Consider the following 27459-nt stretch of genomic DNA (forward strand, 5'->3'; position numbering starts at 1 on the left):
GAGCATTGTAGGCAACATTATCCGCCACAAGGACGATCTTACTTCTACAGAAACGCAAACAAAAATTCTCATAGTGTGACTCTAATAATTCGATCACCCACTGTATTCACGCTGAAATCGCGGATAAATCTGAAATGTGGGTTTGGAGGAAGGAGGTCCTGCCGACGATGGTAACGGTGATCCCGTATAAATAATTGATGAGCTGGCTGCCGCGGCGGAGGGAGCCGCGCGTATTTGTAATTGTAATTCCGCGGGATACTTGGCCAGTTAAGCAACGTAATTATGGCAGCTGGCTCGTTCGTTATCGAGGCAGCACGCCGCTGGCGTTACTGGCCGCTCGCGTATACGTTCGAGATGGAATTTTATTTTTGTGGTGGAAAGGATGGGGCACCGGATGAAATCGGTGACAACGATTCCTCGCGCACCTGTCCGCTTCGGGGAAAATGGCTTTTCACCGCGCTTCGATCCGCGGCATAGAAGATGATCTTTCACGAGGATGAAAGCTTCTTTTCCTCTATGTTCGCTTTCTAGCACCTCTTGCTTGGATGCTTGATGAACAGATGCTGTTTTTAACGGTGGTTATTATGATGGTCATCATGGTTGTGATGATCGGTACCGTTCTGAACGTATGTCTCCGTCGAACGCTTACGATAAATAAACTCGTAAATTTGTCAATTTGTGGGTTGTATTATTGTCATTGGGAGTGATGCAGTACTTACTATATAGGTGCATCAGTGAATTTTTTTAGTTAGTTCTGAAGATACATGTTTGAATGTCACAGGTTTATTAATTAATCCTGTATCATTATTTTTTTATACGAAGACTGGAATAAAGATTAGTTCAGATAGCTGACAATACAGTTGAGCATTGACTAAATAAAAAATTATTTAAATAACGGATCAAATAAAAGTTACTTTAACTTTAGATTATTTCACGAGGAAAAGTTAATTTTTTTATTCGACTTTTTTATTTCAATTTTTTTTTAACTTTTATTCTTAATTCGAAAATTTATTTAAATAGAAATTTTGTCCATCAGTGACTGCCAAGAGATTAGGACGTGTATTTTATTACAACCTTTCTTGATATCTTTGATGTCCTCGATCCTCACATGCATGAAGCCTCAGTAACTGTCAATGGACTATGAAATAATTCCTTGTTATTTTTAGCAGTTTCAAACGTAGCTTCTAATATTTTACGTAACTTATACTGTACAGTATTCGTAACAGAATTGGGCAAAATGTAATCTAATTACAACTTACAAATTAGGATTAAAATGTAATTGTGTAGTTGATTACACATTATTTTCTGTAATCGTTAATTTAGGTACTTGACCATTTGGTTTCGTCAACTACCTAAATGAACGATTACAGAAAATAATGTGTAATCAACTACACAATTACATTTTAACCGCAATTTGTAAGTTGCAATTAGATTACATTTTGCCCAACTCTGATTCGAAATACGTTTAGTATCGCCATATCCTCGTTAAAAAGTTCAGGATCGTAGTCGAGATATCCTTCAATGGCTGCTTGTCACAGTCGTTCACTATTTTTAAAGGCTGACGTCAAAAAAGGTCGATTTCCTATCGGAAAATCCGTCTAGGGTTCGATGACAAGGATTACAGGATAAAATGAACGTGTCACGAAATTTAGGCCGCCGTGGGCAGCTGAAAGAAACGGTAAGAAACGACCCACGCCGACTTGTTCTCGATATGCAGACGTTTCACGCGTTATTTACGTATCGAAAGAACGGAGAAAATCCTTTCCTCCTTGTCCACCCACGAAAACCGTGCCCCATAACGCCTCGAGAATCTATCGGGTCCTAAACCAACGATCATTTTCTGCTTCGATAGGGCAAGATCTACAGTGAATATAACGTTGAACACTATTTTTTGCCGATCGATCACGCGAAAAGTTAGAAGACATTTTTAAGTTGAACGAAAGTTTCAAATTATTATAAGATTGTTTTAAATTAATTTAAGAGTTGGTAAACAAGTGACTATTCAAAGTGACAAACTTTATCGTAAAAAAATGTGTCACATTAAATTAGCCATCGTTATAAGTTTTCTAAAGTTGCATGTAAATTTCGTGTATTCAAATTATTTTCTCTGTCCTATTTATGTCTTACATGATTTTTAAGGAGATTGTATTTGCCTTTTCTTGGGAATTCATGTTTCAATGAATGTATACATAATTATATATTCGGCAAAACATAGTGTCGAGCACTATAATGCAGTTGGATGCAGCAACAAAATTACAGATACAAGATACTCGGATTGTCTCTACTTTTGAATAATCTTACGGCTCCACAGATTCCATCTACTGGGACACTTACTGTTACTCGTTTCGGTAATCTGTACAGTAACAGTTCTCGTAGAAGATTCCCATCAAACCGCATACTAATGAATTAATTCCGAAGCACCTGAATGTAATACAAGAATAGGGCGCTGAAAGTTCAACAGACATAAAGTCTTCTGTAATTAGAGACTAAAGTCTCTTCATGAGAAACTGCAGCTTTAGAACCGACGAAGAAGATTTCAATATTTTATCAACACATTCAGTCCTGCAGCTATTCACACACCAATTATCAAGAAAGTCGTTGGAATCTGTTAATTCTAAAGCAAGCCAGTGGGATATATTAGTAGAGTTCAGAAAGGCCAACAGAAATGTCGCCTATTCTATTTCAACGCGAAGTCACTTCATAAGAAGCTGCAGCTTCGAAATTAACCATGAAATTTTCAATACTTAGCTACTGTCCTCCATTGAGGACCTTGCAGCAATTCTACATCGTTTAGGGCACATTGGATGCCAATCCGATAACAAATGAGCGATTTATTGGAAATAAATAGAAATATTAATATTAATATTAATATAATTTGTTTATATTTAACTATTTATTATAATATGTTGATATAATCTGTTATAATATATTAATATTAATATTTTTATTACAGAATGTTTTTTCGCCAAAAGTAGGGGTAAAATGTTATCAACTCAATAACTACTTATTGTGTGAAAAATAGATTTTTTTTAATTAGCGCCCTCTTTTCAATGTTAAGGGGGGATTCTCGTGTAACAGCCCCCGAAATTTTTGATTTTTTTTTAAAAACTGTTGGTCATATTGCATTAAACTCTTTTGGGATATACGGAGGCATCATTAAACTTGTAGAATTTTTTTTTCTATGTCGATCCTCCTTATTATTATTTAATTATTGTGGAATCGCGTTAACCTCTTCGACGATGTTGGCGTCAGGAGTAGCACCTGTCACAGTCATCCGATTGCAAAAGGAAGAAAATTTTATTAAAGTTAAATAACTCACTCTGGTACTGGACGTAAAATATTAATTTTAGTTTCTATTTATATTACCTTTTTCGTCGATATAAAGAATAATATGAAGAATTTGTCTAAGGAAAAAACTTACTTCTTTCAAACGCTATAACTCTTTCAATTTTTCATTTTTTTCTCTTTAAAGTGGACCAATCCCAGACGAAAACGATTCCACAATAATTAATAAATAATAAGGAGGATTGACATAAAAAAAATATTTTCTGCAAGTTTAAAGATGCCTCCTTATATCCCAAAAGAGTTTAATCTAATATGCCCAACAGTTTTTTTAAGAAAAATTCTTAAATATCAGTTACTTTTAAAGCTGTTAAACGAGAATCCCCCCTTAAGTCACAGCAATAATTTTATAAACAGTTCCTTCTAATTTACTCGAAGTTAGCACAGATGGAGCTGCACCCTTCTTGCTGCAAGGTCCTCAATTCCAGTGCAACAGTAAATTCGCCAGAACCGCATTCCTCTCGTGACAACGATCGAGCCAAAGCGTGCAAAGTGTTTATTGCATAACTCGAACACTCAACACGCTATCACTTATACCTCTCTTATTAGTACTAAGGGAATATTATTGCAATACATTTATTGCGAAAATGTGCAGCTCACTATTTTGGCTAAAATAAGTCGAATACGAATCACTTTATCAATCATCCTGCTATGAAAATTCTGCGTACTACTCGATAGTATGGAACAAATATTTCCAGTGGGTACTGTACTTCTGCGATGGTTCGACGATTTCTGTCGTTCGAAAGCGTCCTCTTCGGGGCGACGTACAAAGGGTCAAGAACAAAGCAGACGATTGCTATCTGTGTTGAGAAGAAGGTGCAGGGAGGGTTCGTCGAATGACGGTCTGAAGACGAAGGAAATGACGTCACATTATTATAGTTACGGGTCTTGGCGAGCGGTCGCGGTTGACAAGCCAAGCGTCCACCGTAACTCTTTCGATCCGTTTTGATACCCTTTCCCCGCTTTACCACGATGTCCGGCCCCATTCATCTTTTCTAGACCAAGGGCCCACGCCCTTCGGGCTGGGACCACTGTCACTCGAGATTTCACTCTCACCCTTTCATTATTCCAAACTGGAAATCCGGTCGTGAAACGTGGCACGTTTGCCCGAGCTGTGGTTTTACGTACTTGTGCACTGCCCTTTGTTTCGCGCGCAGTAGCATCTTAGTTATTGAAAGTAGTATGGAGAGAATCTTTGGAGGATTATTCTGTTTCGTCATTGATGCCTCAGTTTTGCAAAAGAAACTAACGTTACATTTACTGTCGCGTTAATTCGAAAGGGCGCATCTGGTCACAAGGTGGTTCTGAGGTAAATGACTTTTAGTATTGTGTGTTATTCGAACGGTATTTTATATAAATCAGGTTAGGTTAAATATTATTTGTGACAAACTCGTAAAATAATAACACTGTAGTTACGCCTTTTATTACTAATATTTTGTAGCTACTGCTACTTCTATTACATATATCTTCAGTTTCAATGCAGATACAGCTGTCTTATTTAATATACATATAGATAAACTATTGTTGTACTACCTGACAGCAAGATACAATTTAAGCGAAAGCGAATACTTTCGTATAAATATTTAAGATAGAATAATCAAATAATGGGAATTCTATCGCACTATTCATTTCACGTATCTAAATTACTGTCTGACGTCATTTGCATTACAGCGAGTGGCCAAATTATTATACTCAAACAAAAGGGTTTAGATTTCGTAAGTTTAAGCGATGGAATAAAATAGACGTCTCGTCTTTGTGTTATAATATTATTTTTTAATACCAGTATATGTATTTAAGAATGCAAATTAAATACATTTAGGTATACAGGTTTAAGACCATATTGCACGAGAAATACAATCACTCAATATTTGGTGATTCGCGTCGCTTGGATTCGGCGTGGCATGCTTTCAATGCATTCTGTGGCTACTTCCTGCAGTGTTGCAATATTCTGCCACACTCTGATGATATTCTCTATTATTTCTGTCTTATTTGTAATAATTTTATACCTCGCCCTTTTAAAAACAAACGAGATTTATATGTTAAAAAATTACTCGCAATATTCCCAGTTGTCGTAGCTAATCAATAAATAAAAAAACAATAACATTCATGCGTTACTTTAATTACAGCCACGACTCACAGATTTTGACGAACATGTTTTGAGTACCTATAATAATTGGGCCACCCTCCGCAAAGAAGAATTTCATTGAGATACTCGAACTCAAATACCTCATCCACTAGTTTCAAAACGTACGAGCACGACGAGGTTACAACACTATTACAACGAGCATAGATTAATTACTCTAACAATAATTAAATCTAAATTCTGCGAATTTGTTTCCAAGAATTTCTTAAACGACCACCGCAAGTCTGAGAGCGGCGGCGACTCTGACGGCAGCAAATTATTTCGTGTTAGCGCGTGATCGAATGCTGAAATGATTCGAACGCCTCGTTGCACCAACATTCTGGAAATCGCGGTGCTGTTCGGTGACCACCGAAACGCTGCACATGTCCGAGGCTGCACGGCTGACAAATCACATGTGCGAGGGGCTCGAAGACAAGCATGCCCGCTCGCGAACATATGGTCCGTGCTCGTCGATTTTGGGTACATCTGTACGTGGGTCGTTAGCTATGTGCACACGAGCCGAGAACAAGATGCCATATATGCATCCAGTCGGGGCACACATTACGTGGGCCAAAGGAGAACGCGATACAACGACGCCTTAACCAGCTCGCGCGGGCATTTCAAGATTACGGGACTGGCAAGGACTCTTACGAGGCGATCGTGCACATTAGGTAATCGAATCGAATACCACTGACACGGTTCTCTATCCTGGACCACGGTTCCACTGTGCCTGCGCTTAGCGTCTTTGCCTGCTAATTTCTTCGCGAAAGTTTATTCGCCCCCTACAGGAAGTTATAGAGGGGCATGTTTGGGCCCTTCTGAACAGGAATTTGTAATTCCTTGGATGAAGGATATTAAAATGTGGTGATAGATTTGTTTTGAAGCTGCAGGGGAGGAATAGAAGATTGAGAATCACTGAGGTGATTTTTGAATGAATGGAGAGCAAGGTTTAGAGAATTGTGGGACGTAGGGTTTTCTGAGAGAATTTTTTACGTGGAAGCTATTAAAGTGTTGAAATGAAGATTAGGTGTCATTTTAGAATTAATGTTGATTTTTAACAACGATAGAAGTGAGAATTTTCTGAGTGAATTTGTAGATTTGTGGGTGTTTTAGGTATAAAGCTGGGGCTCTCAGTTTGCGTGACATTTTAATGAGAAAACCCCACCGATTTTCCCAAAGATTAATTGCTTCCTGATGCTCGATATACTAGACAACTGTCAGGAATGGATATAGTAAAAAAACTGTTCTTTTCTGCTCAGTTTCACGTTCCCTAGATTGTTATGAAGCGGATGTTTGAAGAACTATTCTTTCCCACATAATTAGAGGCTAAGTTCACGCTATGGTCTGAGCTAGTCACGGGGAATGCAACATGAGTTCCTTTCATTAGGGACACACAACAGTTTGATCTTTTTTTCAGAATAAAATGACCCCGCGAAGACCTCGTTACATACAAGCATACTAATAGTTTTGTGTTGTTGTGTTCCCTAATCTGTTGTAGCGTATGAGAATTTTGTGCAATCATAAATCCCTACAGAGTGTACTTTTATTGAGTTCATCCAGATTAGTCATACTATGTAGTTATTTAGCTTTTGTTTTGTGTTCGCTTAGCTCCTATTTGCATATCTTTATATCAGGTACTCGAAATAACTATTCTCCATCTTGATACACATCTACAAACGTCTGTTCATTGATCTTTGGGTGCGAACATTAACCTTGAGTTGAGTTACAGGTAAGCTTTGCGTGTTTAATCGCGATTGTACGGTGTGATTAACTAATTCGTGGAAATAAGCTAGTTTCAAATAAATTACGTGAAATGTCTAGATATAAATTGTATAAAGAATTTTTAGGAAATTACAAAATGTCTAAATAATGTTCACTAAGTGTCTTGTAGGTGCAGCATTTTAATATTAAACAAATTTAAAGATTTAACTACCTTTTGCATGAATAGAGCCTATGATTTAAATTCAAGATGAATCTTCCATTGACTATTTTAAATTTCGATGCACACTTTCCCATATTAATTATTCCTGACTCAACTGTTAACTAATCTGAATCATAAAGCTACTATACTTTCATTGTTACTTTATTAATACGAATTTTCAGAAAGACATAGCTCTACGACCGAGCGAATAAAACTGTCCATCGTGTATTTTATTACTAAATCATTAAATAATATGTCACACATTTGCACGAACCTATGAACCTGTTTAACACGTTCTATGCCACACGGGCCACCACAAGTGAAACTTTCATTCAAGGGAAAAAGGTATTTTTCCATTTAGTACCCACAAATCGAAGCAAAACAAAAAAGCTGAAATTATGAAGAATATCACACACCTACTATTTATATATATATATACTTCAATATTGCAATCTACTTTTCTCATTACTCTTTATAGTGGTATGGAACGTGCTAAGCACTGAACCTGTCCCTTATACTAGATCCTACTTACATGCAAACGTTCTACATTATAAATGAAGTTGAATGTACTAGCATACCTGCAACAGCTCGAGACGAGAGGAGGCCTGTGGTGCTGCCATGCTTGATCAAACGCCTATCGTTCTGCGACCACTCGACAGGCGATGCTCTGTTTTTTTTTCTGAAACAAATCGAGAACGTGCGTCATGAATTCTGTTTCCACTAGAGCAACACAAAAATCATAAATGATACGAATTTTTCGAATGTTCGTTGCGAAATTCTACACCTCAATTATCGAACTCTGTATTGAACAGTTTCGATAAAATGAAATATTTCAACAGCAACGTTCCTGAATAGAGTCTGTGTAAAGTTCACAAAGCTACATATACCGCTACATGAACACTGATTATTACTCTAGGTACAGCCGGATGCATTCTGGTGCACGCAAATATGAGTACAGTATCATCTTTTTTTATAATATATTGCTTTTTATTATAATATAACAATTATTATATTCATGCATTAAAACTATTGTTATCGAGTTGTATTACATATATTTACAAACCATTATGTTTTTGGATTATATAACTAATTTTCTCTGTTTTAACATACAATTTTTTTTTTCAAATGTAATTTCAGAAGGGAATTATCTAAACCACTGTTTTTTCATTAGTGTCATAAGTGGAAAAGTTCCGCATATCCCCATCAGCTTGTTTCCATTCACTCCAAAAACAATCCCAACGTATCGTTTGAAATTTGAAATACCTACGTATTATTATAACTGTCTGATACATGTGCACACTTTTGAAGGAACAGCTGGTCCAAAACCTTTCATAGTATCGAAATTCAGTATCCATTACCGAGAGTAGCAGTTTCGAGGAATGGAAATAAATAGCAGGTTCGTTCGATGGAACACATTGAGCACCTGAACTCCGAGCTACTCTGCCTGCAACGTTCAATGGATATTCCAGCTACCTCGGGGGTCAAGTACTCGGATGACCGTGGATGAAGAAAGCACGAAAACGATTGGACGTGGAAACGTAATTGCGGTAAAGCTGAATGCGCCCACGTGCTGGCGATCCTACCCACGGCTGGAAATATTCGATCTTTATCCAGAGTAAACGGTTGAAAGAGAAACAACGGTTCGACTCCTGCGACCCATCCACCCACGAGGTGCCCCTTCTGCAGCGACTGCATCCATCAATTACAATATTTGGTAACCGATATATGCAAGAATTATACACCGCGAAGAATAATTCGAATGAATTGTCCACTTGAACGATTGCACAGCCACTTGAAAGCCGAACAATTCGAAAGCTTCGGAATGGAGCACAAATTAGGCATTCAGTAAAAGTTAGGCCAAACGTTAGAAGACGTCTTGAAGCCGCTAAAGGAAGCGTATTCTAAGTAACAGATTTTCTGGGAAATGATTTGTGGAATAATTAGAGTAGTAAGGAGTTTGTAGGCTGTGTTCATCTTGGGAAACGGTATAAAGTTAATTGAAACTTTATTACACGAATTCAACGTAGAATGCCGACATAAATTAGTTAACATTTTTATGGAATTATATTGCATTCGACTCGATTTTCGAGTGCAATTTAAAACCTACACAAGGACTATTAAGAGAGCCTGATCAAAAGTTCAGAGTCGCTGACGAAATACCAAGTTGGTTCCAAGCGAAACTAACGAGCATAGAATTTAAATTCCCATTTTATACAATCAAGCACACATATAGTTCGCTCTAATCTAAAATCTGAGATGCCTCTCAGATCTTAGTAACTCTCCGTCTCTAAAAAGGGGAAATCGAACCGTTTAAATTCGGTTTAACGCGATGTCCGTGGCTGACGATGCCCCATGCAGGAAATTATTAACGCGGCATCGTCTGTCAAGTGGCAATAGTGTTTTTAGGCCAGCAGCTATCGTGAGTCACGTCTCATGACGCAATCCTGACAGTCTTTTATGGTTAAGAGCCGAGAGCGACACGACTTATTCGCCACTCGTTTTCGATATTCCGCGAACGATGGAGACTCGCTCGTGTCATCAGCGGTGGAATTAGAGCTCCCCGACCCGTTCAGGGAGAAAGCACCGAGCGCATCCGAGAAATCGATGCCAAATATACTGCGCATTTCCTTCTGCACTCTATTTATTCACATGGAAGCCTGGATGCATTAGATCGACGTAGCGAGATTTACAAACGAAACACAGTGCAACTATATAAACGCAGCCACTACAGCGAAGCAGCTTAGTTTCCATCACAAACAGGACCACCCATCCCGATGAATTTGTGTAATTTCCTACAGAGGAATATAAATTTAATAAACTAAGAAAAAGTGCGCTTGCATTTTCTAGTTGCAAGCGGAAAGGTGTTCTGTTTCATAACTGTCCAGCATTCTGGATTTTGGTAGATTTTAACAACCTGAAAGCTCCTGGTTTTGTGTTTGAGTAGCTCCATTACATGGTTCTCTCACGACCTCTGTATCATTTAATAATTTTCCTGTAATTGAATTCTCTGACACTCAGAGTTGATTTGAATTTTAGGCAGTCAGAGTCAGTGTTTGCAGCGAGTGGAAGTAAATCGTTGTAGCTAAGTTCTATTAATATTTGCTACGCGGTGAAAGAAAGATATGATAATTACGAGTGCTCGCTTTAGATTTCTTAATTTAAGGATAGCAAATTATGGAGAAACATAACGTCGTCTAACTTCTAACTCCACCGCCCATCTAGTAGTCTAAACCGGAACGTCTGCTGACCCAGGTATTCGACGGTGTTCGTGTCCTCTTATTGCCGTGATTATTTATAGTTTTACTAAAACTTACTTCGCTAGGATTACCATACGCTACTCCCATGAGTTTGGCCAGGCCAGGTACACGACAGCATCTCTATAATTAAACATGGACCACGCAGGCATTTCCTATGGAATTTGATGCCTCTTTGAGAGCCTCAGGTGTGCTTGGTGCATTAACTCGTTGCATTGAAGCAGCGATTCATTAATTTATCGACGTATCAGTCGATTTCGATATCCCTCGCATCTCTTCATCGTACTTAATCTATTCATTCGCCTGCTCTATTATTCATTATAAGCTTTACTTTTCACTCGGAACTGCATGTCGTACGATTTAAAATTTATATTCACAAAACTTGACCTTTCACGGTGTAATCGCTTTCAATTTGTCAGGTGTTATAGTTGCACTGGGGTAATTAATATCACTAATTTATTGGTTCGATTACTTCTATAACAAGAGTGGTTAGGTCTCATAGAGAATATGTAGGGATGAAAAGAAGGAGAATTTGAAGCAGAGAGCTAACGAAAAATTACGAATATTTTCCGGCTATCGAGTAGCGAAAACGCGTGAATGTAAACACTGCAAATGCAACGCTGGTGCATCGCGCGTGCAATTAACCACGCATCCGCATATGGCACGCACGTGTCTGCCCAAAGTGCATCAGAAAATAGCAAAGTCGTCGCATGACACTTCTACGATAATCTCGGGTTCCCAGTGCTAATTAATACATAGGCTTGTTCACTTCCTAATACTCCCTAATTACCTTAATTAATTCCATTAAGGGCCGCTCAACACGCCCAGGAAGACCCAGGGTATAGGTTTCCATCGTTCTGCTCGAAGCAGACGATTCTCACAAAAAGGGAAATCTGCTCGTGGCGGAGAAAGTGAAATGAAAATTTATATGGAAACATGAATGATGCACGCCATAATGGGGTGGAAAGTAAGCGAAACGTGTCGAAGCGATAACTCTCTGGACAGAGAACGGTTTTTAATGTAATTAGTATTTTGGAAGAGATAGTTTTGGAGCTGCTTCATCAAAACGCTATTTTATCAAAGAATTGTGGATTCTTCAATTTACAGGGTAAAGCTATTTTTTAGTTTTTAGTGTATTTTTGATCAAATTAAATAAAATCGAATGACTTAAATTCTTTTTTATATATTTTTTTTCTATTACTGTTTCGGTGTTTTTTGAAAGGTTTTACATCAAATGTGGATGGTTCGATAACAAATATTACGTAACATTTGCTTTTCCTTCACTTGCTGAATGGGGAATGGGCGCCTCTCGGGAATGGGCATTTCCTTATCATAATTTCTTGTTTTATCATGACGACAGAAGCTGATGCTTAAGCAAAGAGTGGGGACATTCCGTGTTGTGTCCCAATGCGGAGTGGACATTACCTGTTTTCAACCAGTATACCAAAACTTCAATGTTATCTTACGGAGGCATTTGCACTTTATAACACTTTGTGATTTCAGAGCTCTGTATTTCCAGTTCCCACCAACAAAATATGCTATAAATCCCAAAATCACGAAAAATAGACATGCCTCGGTTTATCCCCAATCCTTTATATACTAAAAATATACCTATAAAAGAAAAATGAGAAATAGTAATGAAGGAAATATATAAAACAAATTTTTATGTTAAACGCTTTTACTAAAAATGCACTAAAAACTAAATAATAATTATTTTCTTGCACTACAATTTCGATGGTGATATGTGACTTGAAATACAATCATACAAACTGTGATTATCCTTTTCCTTTACAATTGATTTGAACAATTCTACAGGATAATCACAGAGTTCTTATGATCTTATTCAAAATCACATATCACCATCGAAATCGTAGTACAAGAAAATAATTATTATTTAGTTTTTAGTGCTTTTCTAAAGGATATTATTAGTAAAATCGTTTGACATAAATTTTATATATATTTTTTTTATTTTCTAGTATTTAATGTCTGTGAATATTTTTATATTTTTTTTGTATTTTATTCTAGTTTCTAGTGTTTGTAGATTTTATATACATTTTTATTTTTCACTTTTTTTTTAAAGAAATTGTGTTCTCATCCAAATTACACACGCCTGGAAAGTTTCAAGACAATTGGATTAGTGGAATTGGGTGATAATTGAGTTGCCAGATTTGAACCACACACCAAACAAATAAACAAACACCAAACATACAGATGATCGAAGCTAAGTGAAATCATTTAAAAATGAAAAATGTACAATGACAATGATACCTTTCTGTAATGATTTCTCCCAACTTCCCAATTAAAGATATAGCATTCCAAAGGTACCTATTGCAAGAACCTACCAAAAGTATTGTCAAGAGACCACATTATCGTAGCCCCTATCCAAACATTTTACGCGACGAGTAATAAATTCTCGGATTCGCAAAAGTTCTCTCTTTATTCCATTCATTTCTAATCAACATCGACAAGCAGACAATTCCGAAACCGGGTTTTTCAATTAATTCTGAGACACGTTGACAGGAATACATCGAGGTTGGTCCTCAAAGAGTCAAAACTCTTCGCGAAGGCTTCAAGAACCGCTCTGCGACAGGGGGGCTCGGCACGATGATGATTTAACGGTTGGTTCGCGTCACGGTGCAATTAGGTAGCCGCATCTCGAGATCGTTCGGTCAATCGAAGCGAGTCCCTCAACCCTCCTATCTTTCATCTCGAACTCGCATAAGCCAGACGTGTGGCAGACGCGATTTTCTTCGGTCCTCCTCGCCCCCCCGCCGAGGGTAGATCGTTGGCGTTCCTTCTCAACCGACAGCTCCGTACTGCTGCCCGTCTCCACTCTGATAGTCTTTAATTAACCGCGATACTTAAACGCGCACCGCTGCCAGCTTTGTCGACTTCGGCAATTAAACGCGTCTGCGGACGGTCACGTTTTGATACACGGCGTATCCAGCGTGGCAGGTACTTGTCGAGAGGCATAAGCTGGCGAACGATGCGCTCGAGTATTGTGCATTGAAGAGACGGTGAATAACCCGAGGCTCTCGGTGCCGTGTAAAATAATATTCTTCAGTGGGCTAGCCATCGAATGTGTTTCCGAACACCCATTGTGCATCCTACTGCACTTACAGTTTTATGTTTACGATTGGTACACACCTAGGGCCCTTAAAACGCTAATGACTAAAACGTATATGGAAAACCTCCTGCGCTATGGATTTAGCTGCAAGAGACTGAAGAAGAGACCTACTGACTTTATATCCTACTGAGTTTTGCGACATTACTTTACCTGTGCAACGCACAGCACTGAGTATATGGTTCTCAATGTACCTTGCAGGGATTTAGTGACTAACGTAAGACATATGCTTGTGCTGTGTAAGATGATCGTCATGGGCTGTGCTGGTTTATCCAATAAGCTAAATAAGCACGTGCTTAAAGCATCACGAGGCAGAGGGGCACCATAGAAATTTTCTGAATTTTAAAATCTAAATTTTGTTGGAAACACTTTCTAGTCAAGGTATCGGAAATTTCTAACAAGGGAACATCCCGAACCCGGAAGTTCGAAAAATTCTGAAACTTTGCGAATATGTAGGGAATTTCCTACTGATCACAACGCAATTTTTGTTTGCTGCCCAAATACACTCTAAGGGGGTGTGATTGACCCCCGAAAATCCGGTTATTTTCCGATTTCGTGTTATAGCTCGTGAACCGTGAAATAATTTTTTTATCAAATGATGGATCCAATTAAAAGCAGTAACTTTTGTCTTGAAACTTTTTTTCTGTCTCTTACAGTTCACACGTTATAACACAAAATCGGTAAATAGCCGAATGTTCAGGGGTTAATTTCACCCCCTTGGAGTGAATTTTGGCAGCAAACAAAAATTGCGTTGTCAGAATGAAATCCCCTATATATTAAAAAAGTTTCAGAATTTTTTGAATTTCTGGGTTCGGGATCTTCCTTTGTAAGAAATAGTACTTTGCGTTGAGGTGATCCCCCCATATGTTTTAAGTGCTTAGGGCCTCTAAATGTTTTAATTCTGCCCTGCTCTTGAGGATACTAGCCACTAAATGCGTTCTTCACCACCCATTAGAGGGATGCGCTTATTTGCTCATGTTTCTGCAGACCGCGGGATCTTAACGCATTAATACCCTAAATGTGTACTGAATTCAACCCGGGGCATTTGACTTGTCTGCAAGGCACTTAAGGGTCCTACTGACTTTGCCCGTTATTGGTATTTGCGGCATTAGTATATCTTTGCAAAGCACAGTAGCTATTGTGTACACAGAGACAGTAAAGTGCGCAGGGATGTGAGCAAATAAGTGCAGCTTTATGATGAGCAGCCAAGCACATATTTGGCAATTCGTATTTTTGCGAATATTGCTTTGCACACCACTTGACTGGGTCTTCAGGCAGCGGCTAGGTATGTCTTTGCAAGGCAGAGTACTTGCGTCCTCGTGGGCGCGTATTTGCGACGAGCGCTGGAGAGGATCGCTCGGAAAGCGAACTTGAGGGCAAAGAGCAGCTCGTTGCACAGTGACTCACAGATGCGTTCGGTGTATGCAACAATTTCATTATCGTGGGTGGAGCAAGTGTAGCAAGGTCGCGGAAGCAATTGACGGTGGCGTGTAGGTACAACCGAGTAGCAGAGAGCTCTGCGATGCGCATGTCAGGTCAGAATCTGGTATTTAAAGCATGCCCAAGTGTTTCTAATTGCGCGTATGCAATTATATTCCCCCTTTATTCGAAAGTTACATTCGTCTAATTTACCAATTCCCCGGCGAGAATTTTACAAACATTAAGGGCATTAATTTTGAATTAGTAATGCTCTGGAAAAAGACTAATATTACGTTACAAAAAATAACAGCAAGGGTCGGTGAAACAATTTAGTAAAACACTACATAATTCCCATTAAAGACCGTATCAATTATACTTAAACAAATCTGACTCACTGTACGTGATGTTACATACCTAAGAAACCTTAGAAAACCTAAACATGCACATTAAAATGTTTCAATTTAATATTTACGGGTAACTGAACTGTTTCGAATAATGATCCACATTAACTCCCCTTGTTTACGTATTTTGTCAGTCCACCAATTCCTCGCGTTTAATTTCACCCCACAAAGTAACAGCAAAATTCCAAACTTCCACATTCCAAAATTGCAACAGCAATTTCTTTAAAATAGAATTTCAATCCAGCACAGCAGCTTCTGACTTGGTAAACACCACAGTGCATCAGCCAACGCACGTAGGGTTACACACAAACATGAAGTTTCAACTTAAACCTATGCCCCTGAAAATTAATCGTGGCTTGAAGCTTTCCTTCTGTAAAAAAAAGCACCCTACACGCCGTTCTTTGAATGAATAAGTGTCGTAAACGAGTACTCACGTGTGTAGGAGCCGATTGCTGCACGATGCACCGCGAGTTGTCGGGTGGGATCAGCGGCGATTAATCTTGGAGGGAGTTTAAAAGTCACACCGCTCACCTGGCTGAGAAGAGGTGTACCGACGAGAGGCAATTCGCAGGTGATCCCTCGCGGCTCGTCCTTACGTGAAGAGAACCGATGTAGCACTGACAGTTCCGCCATCCCTCTCTCCTCGTTCGCACGAATTCCCACTCTGCTTGGTCCTACGGTTCCCTCCCTCCGTCCTCCTCCCACCAACGTTGCTGTGGTTCAGGTTGACGAGAACCGACGGTGCAGGTAAGGTCGCCTGTCAAACCGAATCAAAACAGAAAATTGCAATCAACATCGGTGTGGAAAATTTACGTCACGTCTGTTTTAATATTACCTGCCAATGTTCTCCGCGTTCCTAGTAAAACGCTTGCTACCCCCTGCCACTTATTCGCGACGCACATCATCGATAAGTTTTTATATTACAACGATAGAAGAAACGAGGTCCTATTGAGTAATAAAGACGGTTAATAATAATAATAATATATGTAGCTTAGAATGTGGCTTCGCTAATGACAGAGTTGGGCATTGACTAAATAAAATATTATTTAAATAATCGATCAAATAAAAATTACTTTAACTTTGGATTATTTGACGAATAAAGTTAATTTTAACTAACGAGGAAAGTATACCAGGTGTCCGCATCCGATTGCTTTGATCTTTGGATATGTTTTAGATTACCGAAAAATAAGATGTACGGTTTTTTTATAGCGTCCCGTTTTCAGATTTAGGGGTTGAAATCACCCCTCAAAGTTATAAGATTTCCAGGTGTTCGTCTCCGATTGCTTTGGTTTTTGGATATGTTTTAGAGGGCCGAGAATTAAGAAACAGGTGTCTTTTATTTTGGTCTGATTGCATGTCCAGGGGGTGAAACCACCCCTCAAGTTTCATGAGAACAGGTGGTGCCCACCTCCGATTGCTTTGGTTTTTGGCCAAAGCAATCGGAGACGAACAGCTAAAAATCTTATAACATCGAGGGGTGGTTCCATACATCCCCTAAACATGCAAATAGGGCAAAATAAATACACCTGTTTCTTATTTTACTGTCCTCTAAAACGTATCCAAAAATCAAAGCGATCGGAGGCGGTCGCCTGGGATTTTATTCGACACATGACGAATCATTTTTTAACTTTTATTCGTTATTCGAAAATTTTACTTAAATCAAAATTTTGCGCATCTCTGGTACGTGGTTAACTGCTGCTGGATAGACGGCTAAGAAGAATTCGCATTTACATGGGAAGCAATGAGCCTCGGAGCGACTGCAATACAATCTATCTCAAGTTTAATATTGTATCCTAAAAATATTGATATTTGAATATGCGTACCTATTTTTTTTTTAATTTATTGGGTTAGCGAGTTTCATGAAAAATTTTAATCCAGATTTACAAGCGAATCACACCGAACTGTGGCAGAAGAATTTGAAAGAAATTTCGTGGGCAGGCAGACAGCTAAGACAATGCAGAGGAATCACTTCACAATAAGTAATTGAAATTATTTCACCCATCAGTCTTATTTTAATCGCAGTGGAAGATCTACAGTCTTGTTTGTTTAAAATTGCGCGTCCACCTCAAGCCACAATGTTGCAAGTTAATGGCGATTAATGGTCGTGCCCTAGAAGTAATTTATAGTTGACGGAATAGGTTCGAAATTGAAGTCTCGAGAGCGGCTTTAGGTCCAACAACGATTTACGACACGAGTCACACGTCCATCCCTATAAGGCTTCGTCTAGGCAGCCGAGTGGAAGAGACGGACAGGTTGCACGTCGAAATGATCGATTGCGAATCTCTGCAAAGGATCGACCGTGTAACGAGCTCATATGCGACCTGCCCCCTTCTAACTTACAAATAGCTGTATCCTTAAACTGCACAGCGCTTTGAAAAAGGAAAGCTAAAGGAACCGAGGAGGATGCGCCGGAGTCCGGGTATCGCGGAAAGAAGACTATAAATGGCCACGCCAAAACCGTTTCGAGATCGTTTACGCTTCCTTTTTTCTCCGCAATAGGTATCTGCTCGGGGAATGATTTATCGACTATACATTACCGTCTTATTTACACGGAGGCATGCATTTCCGTTTTATTTACTCGAAATAACTGTAAAGTATGTGGTTGCATGAATACGTAGAGCAGAAGATTAATTATTATTTATAACTGAGCAGCGTGATCTGGTAAGGAGAAAGTTTAATCTGAGTTTTTAGCACGAACTGTGATTTGCTGTTTGTTGTTAACAGATTGATAAAAAATTCAAATGAAAATGAAATATATAAAGGTAGCTTAGAAATGGTCAAATTATTAACGATACCGAAAGCTTCACGAAGCTGAAGGGAATGAATGGAGCGACGAGGAACGTGGGAGACGGCTGAAATAATTAGCACTTCAATATGTCGTTCAATTCTATATCTTCGCTTTTATTATAGAATGGTTAATTTCGATACCCTCATTAGGTATTCTCGCGAGGAGGCAGGAATTAAAGCAGACACGTCGGCCCTGCCTAAATACGGGCCGTCGAATCTTTTGTTATTATGAGCCGTGATTCATGCCAGTGAGATTTTCACTCGTTCATTCTTTACTCGGCCATTGTGCCACGGTCAGTTAGAAAGGCACACGTCGGCTTAGGATCGGTAGGCGATCCCGCTTTAATTGGCAAAACGCCGTTGAGTATTCAAGCAGCCAGAGGCGTTAATGATTCCGAGCCTCATCCAGTTTCCGTTAAATATGCAGAGGGGGAACGCATTCAAAGGGAATTCGCGAGATCCACCCTCTTCTGCGAACTCAGAAAGTGATCGTAAAAAACCGAAAAGTGTGTTATCGCTACTGTACTATACTCTGTTCAATGGGAATTTCTGTAATAATTTGTAAGAGCATAAATACCTATAGTATTCAACCGAGCATCACAATTTTTATTTCAGGGAAATAAGGAAATTATTTTAAGTGCTATAGGCGTTGAGGAAATATCAGATCGTTAGATGAAGTTCAGGGTTTATTTTTTAGAAAGTAGTATGAAGAATTGAAAATCCAGGACCTTGGAGCAAGAGGAGTCCATATTTACAGACTTCGAGTAAATTAGAAATAACTGTTTATCGAATTATTGCTTTGACTTAACTTTGAAAAGAGAACACTAATTGAAGAATATATATTTTCGCACACTAAGTAGTAGTGATTGAGTTGACAAGTTTGTATTTCTACTTTATTCAAAAAAATATTCTGTAATAAAAATATTAATCTTTCTGTTTTTATATATTTGCAATAAATCGCTCATTTTTTATCGGATTTGCATCGAACGTGCACCAAACGATGTAGAATTTTTGTTCACGCATATTACACGTGATAACTCAAAAACTGTCAAAACTGGAGCTGCACCCCACTCGCTGCAAGATCCTCTATTATTATTGACGCTAATTTGAAATTCTGAATGAATTCAATTTGCTGGAAGTCTGATTAATAATAGTGGTGATATGCATAGACATTAGTATGGAAATAACAGGAGGACAGTGGTAAAAGAACGAGGCGTTTGATAAGAAAAAAAAGGATATGACATTCACTTGTCTCGATGTCGTTTTAATATTCAGCCATAATATTCATCAGGTGACTAAGCATACGAGTCATCGAGCAGCTTCCAATTCTAATTCGCTTTACGTACACCCACCCTTTGCGCTGTCTGACAGTCAATGTCGGAGACAATCATTACCTTTGATTGCTAATTGTTGGCGTTGAATCGGTGGGCATAATGTCTTCCCTTCCCTCAGACTCGCATTTGAAACACTTGCATAATAACAAGCACTGTTCGATTCTTGCGTAGGATGTAAAAGCAAGAGTTCAAGGCTCAATTTGTATAAAAGATATTTAGTGGACATAGTTGAAGTAATTAATCTTGTCATCGTTAACGTCAGTGGCTTGTTTCTCTCTCCAGCAACGAGAATAATACATGCAGAGTAATAGAAGAAATTCATTGTTTCGGAATTCAGTTATCACAGAAGTTATTATAATTCATTTATGTATACTAAAACAATCATTTTCTACGATAAAGTTAGGTTGCGCTATTTTTTTCTTTTTCTTTCGGTCTTATTCCTATTTCTGTATTGAGCAAAAAAACGCTTAATAATAATAATACTAATATCTGAATTCCGAAACATTGAATTCAGAAAATAAACATATTGCCAAAATCCCGCAAAAAATTATAGACTACCTAGAGTAGAAACCTAAACTAAGAAAGTCAGAATCACAGAAAATCGTTTCCCTAAAAAATTCCACAGCTTCAAACCACTAAGGTACATCTCCACGCACCACTACCTTATCAAGCCTCCGCCTGCACATCAGTTTCTAAAAAATCTTAGAGCATCATAAAAGTATATGTACATTTTTTTAAGAAAGAGGAGAATGTACTTCAAGAAATAGAAATCCTTAACGTCAAACGTGGCGCGCATATGCAGCCTCGACAAATTGGTTGCACTTTCGCCGTCACATTAATAGGGTCAAGCGAAGAAACAGGAGCAGGATAATGGTCCCCATAAGGGGGGCCAATTACGATTTCCTTTCGTTCGCGCGCGGAATCATCGCGATAGCCATAGGTGCGCAGCGAGCCCAGCCGGGCGTAATTTTAATTAGCGCCCGGTAAGGTGCTCGCCGGCTGGAAGAACGGAGGCGCTTGTAACACGAGGCAGCCTATGAATCAGGAAACCGGAGGTTTCTGTTCAGGACGTGCTCGAGATAATCTCCCTTTCCTTCGGTAAAATAAGCCACTTTCCTTGCGCCTGTCCACCCACGCCGTTGGAGGGATTACGGTTTCTTTAATCCGCCCTCAGGCATCTGTTACTGTCGTGTAATAATTTCATAAAGCCCGACGACGCTGGGAAATTGTCAGCCCAGTGGAAATATTCCCGTGAATAAACGTAGCACGATCCGTTCCCGGTTTTCGCGTCTACTGTCACAAGTTCTGACGCAATGTTATTTAAATGGAGTGACAGATCCAGAGAGATCCGTAAATAAATGTGGCCGTTTGTGTTTGTACAGAGGAAGCAGTGAATTCAAATACGTCGATGGGTGTGCCTGCAGAGTACTGACATAGGTGTCCAAGGATTTGGGAAGTGGTTCATTTGTATAATATTGTGGGATCAGGAAACCTCATAAGAGGGAGCTCGGAGTAAGAAACCTCGGGGGAGGCTTTGGCGACATTGGTAAGGCGCCTGACCAGTAGCGAAGAGGACTCGAAGATCGTTCGAGTTCCATCGCCCGAGGTTCCTTTTTTCCGTGGCTCCCAAACGTATAGGAATTATTAAATCTATTCGTACAGTTTGTGTTAGGAGTTAATTTCTGAATTGTCTCATTGCAGCAGTTTGCGGATTTATATACACACTCGTATGATCTTGAACCACTCTCTTTAATGCTAGAAAAGCTGTGTCCCATGTATACATGTATATTTCTCTTAAAGTCCATTGACATCCACAAGTTTGCTCCTCTTAAGCCACTTAATCCATAAAATCTCGTTTAAAAACATCAATTACTTCCTTCACACACCCTGTCCACTAAATACTCAAACTGTCTTGGCGAAATGTCCCTTTCCACAGGATCCTCTGAAACGCAAACTTAAAACACTCATTTCACTGTAATCCCATTCTCGCTTCAAGATTAACATCTTTTACTGTACGTTACGCCAATAAACCCCTAATTCTCCTACAAATTTCTTAATCCTGAACTTTGGATAGCAATCAGTAAAATAATCGTTAGAAGGCTTGAAGCAAATGAAATGCCCATTATCGCCAAATGATCAGCGATCCCCTTTCATCAACATTGTCTATGGTTTAGCAGAAAGTAAAGGGGGCTTGAAATAAAGCGAAACTAACCCACCGTCGGATATACTGTATCCAGGCAGGAACATCTCCGTACGAGGAAGAAAGGGCTCTAAGCGCACGTGGTAGAGAGCCGTTAATTAAAGGGGATCGAATTAATGCTCCTGTGGTAAGAGCTTACGGTACTCGAAGTCTCTATTTAGGAGGAATCGAGAGCCTGCACCTGCAGTATTCGCGGTTCCTCGCACGTGAATACGCATAAGGGTGTATTTTCGTCATGCAGATCGTGCTACGAGAACACTTGGATCTCTGCAGACCAAAAGTTCACTGTCATTCCTGCATCGACGTTTCCTTGACATATATTTTAGTTTATACCGTGGAAGGGACATTGAGATTTGTGAGATGGTCGATCTTGAGAATTCAGGAATTGGGGCATCACTGGAGGATGTTAGTTGATTTTTTGCTAGGGGATGCTTTGGTTGTAACAGTGATACAAATTGAACATTAAGGGGCTGTTCCGGTCTAGGGCCCATACAAATAGGTGGTTTTTAGGAATTAATTAAAGGAAAACTACTACATATATTTTAATGGGACTTTTTGCATTACATTAAGGGTGTGTTAAACTATAGAAATAAATTTTTTGTTGAACAATTAATCATTGCAGCCGCTACTGGGGAGTCGTTATAGTCGAGACGTCAAAAAATTCATCCAAAACCGTGGAACCTGTAGCACCTAAACAATTGGTCTGAAATAAAAAACATTGCCAGATTATTAAAGGGCATGAAACTCGTTCGTGGACTGACCAGTAAAACTGACAAAGAATGACATTTTTTGAGAAAATAACGGCAATTGAATTTTGAAATCACTTCTCCCCTATATTTTTCGTCCTTTCAATGCCTTTAAAAATTACAAATTTTCAATTTTTTAAATTTTACTGGTGTGTCGACGAGCCAGAAGTATATTCTTCGAAATAAAAAATTTTCAGTCGAATCGGATAATAACTTTTTGACATACAGGTTCCACCGATTTTAAGAACACTGATTCGAGAAAAATGCGTTTAAAGTTTCACGCGAGCGCCGAGTGGTCGGATGTTATCCGTTTGCCGCTACTCAAATGCCTATAATTTCGGGAACTTTACGAATTTCAAAAAATTCTTTTAAACACGTATTCTTAAAAGCTTGAACATTCTAAAAATGAAATTAAAACGAAATCGATACATAGGCCGGAACCTCTCCTTAGAAGATCGATTTCTGCAAAGGTAGAAACTTGCGATATGTCTGCGTGTTGTAAATATGTGTGACATATGCGATAGGTTGTTGCATGGTGTAAAGCAAAATTCGGGAATATAGGTTTATGCAAGATAAAACTAGGCGTATGTTTAGGTAATCTTGGAATTGTTTCATGAATGGTTTATACGAAATCCGATCACTAAGTTATTACAAGATTTTGTGGCATTGTAGCGAGGAAAGGCATTGGTGGAACAAGAAGGAACAAGTGTCTGTAGGTGGTATAGAGATATAGAATTTCTGTACAGAGTGAAAGAAGTATCAAATTCTGGGGAATTAACCAAAAGTGGCAGGAGTATAATATGACGCTGTAAATTCAATACTTTGATTGTCTAGTATAAATGTAGCTTTCAAACTGCTGCGATTTTTTAATAATTCTATACAATGCATATGGAAATTGTAAAAATTGAATGTGGAATTATTGGTTTATTCTCTAGGATCTGAATATTTTGCTGCAAATCTGAGCTCCAAACGAATTTAAAGCTATTGGGCTGGTGCATATGAAACTGTCGATCGCGGGCAGCGTGGAAGGTCCTGTGTTTATGCTGGGGATACAATAATAATTGCCAACGCTGGCTTACCACTCGAGAAATGCCACAGAAACTCAAAATGTAAAATAAATAAAATAGGAAAAAAGCAAAAAATATTTTCATTCCAGCTTCCCTGCGTGAAACAGGAATTTCATATCCACCAACCTGATACCATGTGTGTACAGAATATTTTTTACCTTTCCCGTAGCTGTAACGAAAATTGTATGCCACTCGTAAAATGCAAATGCATTCTGCGTCCACTCGATACTTTTCGTAAATAATTTCATTTTATTTTAAATAAAACATACATGTGCACACTGAAAGAAGTTTTAATTTTCTTTCTTGTCAACATTCGTCGAGCAAGAACATTTGTATTTATGCCATTTCATTCTTCTAATTGGTTCCTAACAATTCTGGTTTTCTTATTAAATCGCGTTGCACGCGGTCCACACGCACGGAAACAGAAAATTTCAGCTGGGTCGTGTATCCCACCGTAAATGGTAAAACATCTATTGTATTTAACGAGAAACCACCGAGCATTCTCGTTCCTTTTTCCGAAACCGAAGAAACGAATCCATTCGAGCGGGGAAGAAGAGAAAGGGTCCATTTCGTAATTACGACGTTCCCACCTTTTGAAAGCGCTGGATGCTGGTTCGTTTCACGTTCGAATACACCAAAAAGTTATTCATAAAAGGCAGCAAAGGAGTCAAGTCTCTGGCCAAGCCGTTTTCTCAAATTAAAACATTTTTCAGCTGAGTGAGTTCGAGAACTGTTGGAAAAATTTGGTGTATAATGAATTAAAAGTTCTCTGTATTAATGTCAGTATTTATAATTAACATACTACAACGATTGCACGGCTTATCAACTGCGTGATTCAAATTTATTAACCGCAAAGTTAAAAGGGAAGTTGAACGTTAAAAATTAAAAATTTGGGAACAGTGATGGTTATACACTTTAAAAATTTTACCTGTATATTCATTTTAAATTAGGTAACCTGAAACAAAGTGTAATAGTAATTAATAAAATACTCAGTAGCTTCATAAACTAATATTTTATTGAACCACTAAGAATTTCGACACTTTGCTCTGTAGATCCCCAAAAATATACGAACACAGTAGATCACTCGTAGTTCCCAGTGTTTTGAGTACTCAGCCGGCTTCAAGTGCAGATATACTAATAATAGCCTGCGTCTGATCCGTTGTCTATGAATCGAATTATAATAACAAATGAGATTTCACGCTTATTTTCGATTCGATGTCATTCATGTGCGTTCTTCATAAAGTTCTAATTAACGTACATCGTGGGTGGCAGGAAACGCGTCGAGTGACTCACCTGTTTCGCTGCCTTATATAATTGTTATCCTTTTATATAATCGACCGTGCGCGGGTTTCACTTTTGTCACTTCTGCTCGTTACGATTTAAATGCTGCCTCGTAATCGTATCTGATTCTTAGATCCGATAGAACGTACACTTTTATTTACATGCATACGTATCGCTGCATTTCGTATTGAAAAAGATATGCAAATACCCTGGTTAATCGCACGTCTTTGCCACGATTTTACGCCCACGCAGACACCGTGCCCGTTTGCCGGACTTCGTCCGGTGATTAGGGGCAAATTGACCGTTAAACAATTAGTCTGCGCGGCGAGTGCACGAATTATTTACAGTGAATTGCTTTCGAAATATCTAAGATGCCAAACGAATTTAATTAGAGTATTTAAACGCGTAGATTTTCCGTGGAGTTAATACGTTAGTTATTGTGACATTTTTGTGCCATCGGTGCATAGGAAGGCGAGGAAGGAACGCATCCAAAGGATTTCCCACTGACTCCATCGTAATCTCGTTGCCACGGCCCGAGCATCGAAATTTTCAACCCAAACGCCGAAGGAATTCGATACTCTCGACGTGTAATATAATTTCGCGCTGGTTCAAGTATCAATCGCATGGCTTCTGTCGCAGGCCCGACTTTATTTTCAATCGTTCCCGTAGCCAGGAGAAAAACTACGGTAATATCATCGGGATCCCGTTCGAGCACGTCATATCGCTTTCTCGGTCGGGGTTTATTTGAATTCACGCACGCCCCGACGGTTTATTCGCACGAATGACGCCCGCTTATCCCTATTTCTGCAGTTTTCATCTCGCGAAAATGCAATCTTCGGAGTCACGTCGCGCGTTATTCGATCCCGGGGGCCGAAAACGAAGTCGAAGCACGGAGAGAGGGCCTTTGTGGAGCGGAGCGTGTCGCCTCGAATCAGCTTTCCGGACTCCTGACGATCGAAATCGTGGAAACTGGGCCATCTCTGATCTTCCGTGAATAGCTCGGGATACATTGTTCCGAAATTTCGTCGGACTTACGAAAATGTTACACGATATCGGCGCCGCGCGCGGTACGAGATACAAAGTACGACGGTGAAGCTGCATTACGCTTTGCTACGTACTTACTTTCTCGATCGACGTTTTTAATACGCGATAGTATTACAGTTTTTGGGAGTAGGTGGCGGTATTTTCCTGCAATAATTCTGTTTTTTATCTGAAACTATGGTTATGATTAATTATGAGTAATGAAGAAATCGGAGGGAGACGTGAAAGAAGTGTGCGTGTGCGTTAGGGATGCGAATTGAGCGATGGGTTTCTCAAAAATGGTAAGCCCTATCGAAATTTTGTTGAAATAATATTAAAAGAGCGTTCAATTTTCTACAATTACTGTATATATAATTTTGTCGTGCTTCCAACCAGTTTTTAGATAATAGCGTTTGAATATGGAGAGGTCCGCGCCGCGCGCGTCTATACGTCACGCCGTCCAGGTGGGACGCGCGGACCTCTCTATATTCGAACGCTATTATCTAAAAAATGGTTGGAAGCACGAGAAAAATATGTATACAGTAATTGTAGAAAATTGAACGCTCTTTTAATATTATTTGAATAAAATTTCGATATGGCTTATTGTTTTTTAGAAAACTGGTCGGCACCCTTTCCTTTTGTCCGATTGCAATAATCTTTTTCAAGGACTATTTTTTTTTATGAACTGGAACCATATTTGGAGGTGAGAGCAAAAGAAATCGCAGGTTGAAAATAAGGGCTATCCTAATGTATACTCGGGGCCTGATTTAGCTTTTTTGCTGCTCTGGGCAAAAATGATGTTTTCCACCCTTTATGCTTAATTATAAATAATTATTTTAAAATATAATTTTTCACAGTGAGTGCACTTCTTTAGGTATTTGTTGAACAACTAAAGGTTTTTTAGTATTAAAAATTTAATATTCATAAAAAATACAGTAACAAAATAAAATCAAATATATATATAGTAGATAGGTCTGGGTTATATACTCACCTATTTTTTAAATCTAAAAAACTCATAGAATATTTTTAAAAAATTAATGAAAAACAATGTAAACAATTGTATTGATTTTAATTTTCTTTTTCTCACAATTTTGCCGCCCCTACATTTGCCGCTCTGGGCAGTTGCCGTGTTTGCGCCGTGTGTACACTACCGTTCATAAATGTGTGGAGTAATGCTGAAACACGTTGCAAATTTATTGAAGAAATGTAACAAATTTTGCTTTATTTGGCAGTTTAATTTAAAAGCCGTGAAAAGTATTCAATCTGTACCAAATATCACATTTTGTGCAAATACAGCAGGCGTCCTAATACCTACTTGTAAACAGCAGTGTATGCATGTGCGTGAAAGCATAAATAACGTGTGAACTAATAATTTTCTTTCTGCGTCTATATTATACTTTTTATACGTTTTCCTTATTATTATTAAATAGTTAATTCAATA

General features: G+C 38.8%; 1 protein-coding gene across 3 annotated transcripts in view; it reads right to left on the reverse strand.

The window, feature by feature from the left end:
• LOC143368571 (uncharacterized) overlaps positions 1–16224 on the reverse strand; it is a 53269-nt gene extending 37045 nt beyond the window's left edge. The window contains exons 1-2 of one of the 3 annotated variants that reach the window (XM_076811430.1): positions 16115–16224; positions 7964–8064 (exon numbers count right to left, since the gene is read on the reverse strand). In XM_076811430.1, the coding sequence (XP_076667545.1) occupies positions 7964–8005 (42 nt within the window). In that variant the 5' untranslated portion in view covers positions 8006–8064; positions 16115–16224. Of the gene's footprint in view, positions 1–7963; positions 8065–16007 lie in introns of all 3 variants that reach the window. The other 2 variants (XM_076811429.1, XM_076811431.1) reach the window with 2 other exon arrangements.
• Positions 16225–27459: the final 11235 nt, after the last annotated feature.

The sequence above is a fragment of the Andrena cerasifolii genome, chromosome 4 (assembly GCF_050908995.1).
Source record: "Andrena cerasifolii isolate SP2316 chromosome 4, iyAndCera1_principal, whole genome shotgun sequence".
Classification (NCBI taxonomy): domain Eukaryota; kingdom Metazoa; phylum Arthropoda; class Insecta; order Hymenoptera; family Andrenidae; genus Andrena; species Andrena cerasifolii.